The sequence below is a fragment of the Amblyomma maculatum genome, chromosome 4 (assembly GCF_055883805.1).
Source record: "Amblyomma maculatum isolate TAMU_Amacu chromosome 4, ASM5588380v1, whole genome shotgun sequence".
In the NCBI taxonomy this organism is placed as follows: Eukaryota; Metazoa; Arthropoda; class Arachnida; order Ixodida; family Ixodidae; genus Amblyomma; species Amblyomma maculatum.
Window position 1 is genome coordinate 189006862 of NC_139347.1, and position 3859 is coordinate 189010720.

The 3859-nt window shown below is 50.4% G+C and overlaps 1 protein-coding gene across 1 annotated transcript; it reads left to right on the forward strand.

The window, feature by feature from the left end:
* The first annotated feature begins 926 nt into the window (after window positions 1-926).
* On the forward strand, window positions 927-2522 carry LOC146193860 (solute carrier family 22 member 7-like). Its single transcript, XM_084600638.1, has 2 exons — window positions 927-1790; window positions 2319-2522. The coding sequence occupies exons 1-2, from the start codon at window positions 927-929 to the stop codon at window positions 2520-2522; spliced, it is 1068 nt and encodes a 355-aa protein (XP_084456764.1).
* Window positions 2523-3859: the final 1337 nt, after the last annotated feature.

The window sequence follows — 3859 nt, forward strand, 5'->3', positions numbered from 1 at the left end:
TGCGTTATTTTCCAGAACGAGGCGGCAGATTTCCTGGCTAAATCAGCTCTTGATGCACCCGTTTCATTTACCATCCCTAATATCACCATTTTTGGAATGTCCTGTTTTCAGCGTTATCAATACCTAGCCGCTTCGTGCAATGAAACCTTGCTATCTACAGCCGAATACCAGCATCTCATATACTCATGGAAAGTTCGTTCATGTAAATCACGGCAGTGTGAGGTAACGATGACTGTCACGAGATGCAGGATTCCTCGCCTAAATCTTTATTTATGTAGATGCGGGATCAGCCCCACAAACCTTTGTGAGGCTTGCGGTGAGATTGAAAATATTGATCACTTCCTTCTCGCTTGCCGAATGATTTTCACATCAGAGGAGGGTGCATTTAGAAACTCCAATTGCACGCTTGGGATTTACGTTGTCGGTCCCGCTTCTACTCTCCTTCGGTGCGAGTGCGAAAGGATTTGCGTTGCCTCAAATTTGTCAGTACTAACATAACTACATCACAGCTACAGACAGATTCCCTTCCTAATTGTATTCCAAATTTACAAACTTCCAAATTTTTGCTTCGTATTTTTCCTTTCAATCAATTTTGTGATCTTAAATCTTATGTTTTTGTTTAGTTTAAAATTACTTTATTGCACTAATTCAGTTTGAGTAGGACATTTGGCAGTCCACACTGAACACTGGCCAATCCCCCTTCGTGGGTATGTGCCATATATCAATGCAGAAGAAGAAGACCGTGGTTCAGCTTAGGGCAGCGACAAATACCTCCCGTATTAACGTCTAAGATGCTTCTGCTGTCTAGACGCAGGCTCAGTCGAGTAGACTTAGTGACGAGCGACTGCTATGACTGCAGTGATGTGTTCGGCCATGGTCATTTTCAGCGCTGGTTCTTCAATCTCGTTATATTCTCCGTGTGCGCAATGCAGTGCCACACCCTCGCCTTCAGTCTCATCTCTGGTGACGTCGACCACTGGTGCAAGCAGCCACAGGGTGAAATGAAGGTGCCTGCGGCCTCCTGGAGGAACTCGGCAATCCCTCTAGAGGCGGACGGTCGCTTCAGTCGATACAGCGCCTACAAACACCCGGGTCACCCTAACGACACGCTGATTGTTGACTGCGATGGTTGGGACTACGACCCGGAGTACAGCAAGAGGACCATCGTAAGTCAGTGGGACTTGGTCTGCCACAGACGCTGGTTGCGCGCCATGGCGGAGAGCCTCTACATAGCCGGCTCGCTGATTGCGATGACTGCCGTCGGGCAGATGGCGGACCGAGTCGGCCGGATGCCCGTGCTCCTCACAGCGATGGCGGTGCTGCAGCTGGCCACGATGGGCGGATGTTTCGCAGCATCATACCACATGTACGTCCTTTCAAGGTTTCTCAACTCTGGCTGTGTGGCAAATGTCGCCGTCCTCGCCTGCACACTATTCTTTGAGGCATCCACGCACGAGAACAGGAACAGGGACCTGTGTGCCGCCATGTGCGCAGGCTTGCTGATTGCCGAGGTTTGGCTTGCTGTGGCACGGCTGCTCAGAGGGCTGAACTGGATAGTTCTCCAGATCTTCATGCTGTCCCCGACTGTCCTCACGTTGTATGCGGTGTCCGCAGTGCACGAGTCAGCCCCCTGGTGCATTGCAGTAAACGACGTGGCCAGAGCCGAAATGCTCATGATCGCTGCCGCCAAAGAAAATCGCTTTCCCGTTTCGAACACTGACTGCATGCTGGAAATGCTCAAGGCAGAGGTTCAGAGGACCGAAATGCGCATGCTGCTCACAGCAGGAGACGTAACTAGAGCGAAGGCAGTACAGCGCACCGCGTTCGTGATGATCGGCTTATCGTTCTCTGCTTCGTTCTCACAATACTCATTGATGGCCGTCGAGGACAGGGTAATATTAGGAACAACTGCTTGGTTCCAGTGGGCCTCAAGCGGAACCAACCTCGCAAGTTGCGCGCTGCTCTACGCTACGTTCAGAAAACTCTCACCGCAACATCTACTGGCCGCAGCAGTAGGAACGCTCGGTGGCGTTTCCTGCGTGATAAGCCTGAGTTTCGCATTGGGATGCGCTTACGTAACGACATTGTTCTTCCTTTTAGCCAAACCGCTTACTTTTGCGGTCAAAGTCCTCATATTCGCCAACGTCTTGGAAATGGTGCCGACGCGTGTGCGTTGCGGGGCGAGTTGCTGGCTCTTCGGTTTGGGCCGCTTGGGAGGGGTGTGTGCCATAGTACTGTTCGTGCGGCAAGACATTGGGCGTGGCGATGTGCTTTTCGCCCTAGCTGGGACCACGCTCTTTATGTTGCTCCATGCCCAGCTCTTTTCACAGCAGCCATCGGAGAAGCCAACTCTGGCCAGCCCTTTGTCTGCTGCGGGTTCCATTCAGAGTGTGGACTTCATGAAGCAGACGCTGAACTGGCGGAATGTGAAGAAGGGACGAACCAGCAAGCCTCGTGGCAGTAGTCAGTCATCGAGGTACCAAAGCATCGAACCGAGACCTGTGGACAGCAGACTCAATTAGAGTGTTATGATTTGTGACGCAAATGGGTTTTCAGTCTCGTCACTGTAATTTATGCTATCTATATAAGCACAACGTTATGTGAATGTAATTTATTCGATCTGTCGAATGTTTACACAATTTCTATGCCGTCATGCGGCACTTGTATCAAGGGCAAACATTGGATATTGGATGCAATGCATCGTTTTTTGTGTTGTTATTAAGTTGGCTTCCAATATGGTTTGTTTTTGGGGTTTAACGTCCCAAAGTGACTCAGGCTATGAGGAACGCCGTAGTAGAAGACTCCAGAAATTTTGACGACCTGGGGTTCTTTACGTTCACTGACATCGCACAGCCCACGGGCGCCTAGCTTTTCGCCACCACCGATAAGCAGCCACCGAGACCTGCATTCGATTCCGCGTCCTTGGGCGCAGTAGTCGAGCGCCCTAACCACTGCACCACCCCGGCAGGCTTCCAATATGTGAATGACCTAAACATTATTAGTGGAGGAAGTTCGGAGCCTACTAAAATAGCCTAACGTTTATATGTACGCTTCGGGTGTTTAATGAGAAGAGAGGCAAATACAGCACTTTTCTTTTCCCGAATCAAACTACGGACTTCTAGTTTAGTTTTATTTATAGGATTTAATGCCCCAAAACGACTCAGGCTATGAGACGCCGTAATGGAGGGCTCCAAATATTGCGACCACCTGGAGTTCGTTACCATCCACTGACATCGTTAAGTGTGCAAGTAAAATGCAAATTGGCTCATAGGAAAGAAAATGCGAACTATATATGTCTGAGCGGACACTTGAACCGATTGATTCATTTATAGGAAGGGAAAGACACAGTAACTGTCTCACTTGTTTTCTGTGGACGCCTCAACCGCGCCGTAAGGGAAGGGGGAAGGTGGGAGTGAAAGTGGAAAGAGAAAGAGGAACCGTAGTGGAGGACTACGGAGTAATTTCGACCACCTGGGATCTTTAACGTGCGCTGACATCGCACAGCACACGTATTCGTTTCGCCTCCATCGAAACGCAGCCCCCGAGATCGGGATCGAACCCGGGTACTCCGGCACAGTAGTCGAGCGTCTTACCCCTGCACCACCCCGGCGGGGCGAACACTTGAACCGCACCGTAAGGGACGGTTAAATAATAAGAGAGTGCCATAGTGGAGGGCTCCAAAATATTTTCAGCCAGCTGGGGAACAACCCTGTCTTGACGCAGTGGCTAAAACACCGGATTCGAACCCGACCACCGGCTACTGAGTTTCCATACGAAGGCGAAACGGAGAGGCGTCCCTGGATAGTGTGACGTCAGTGTATGTTAAAGAGCCCCAGGTGGGACTACCAAGGAGATCTTT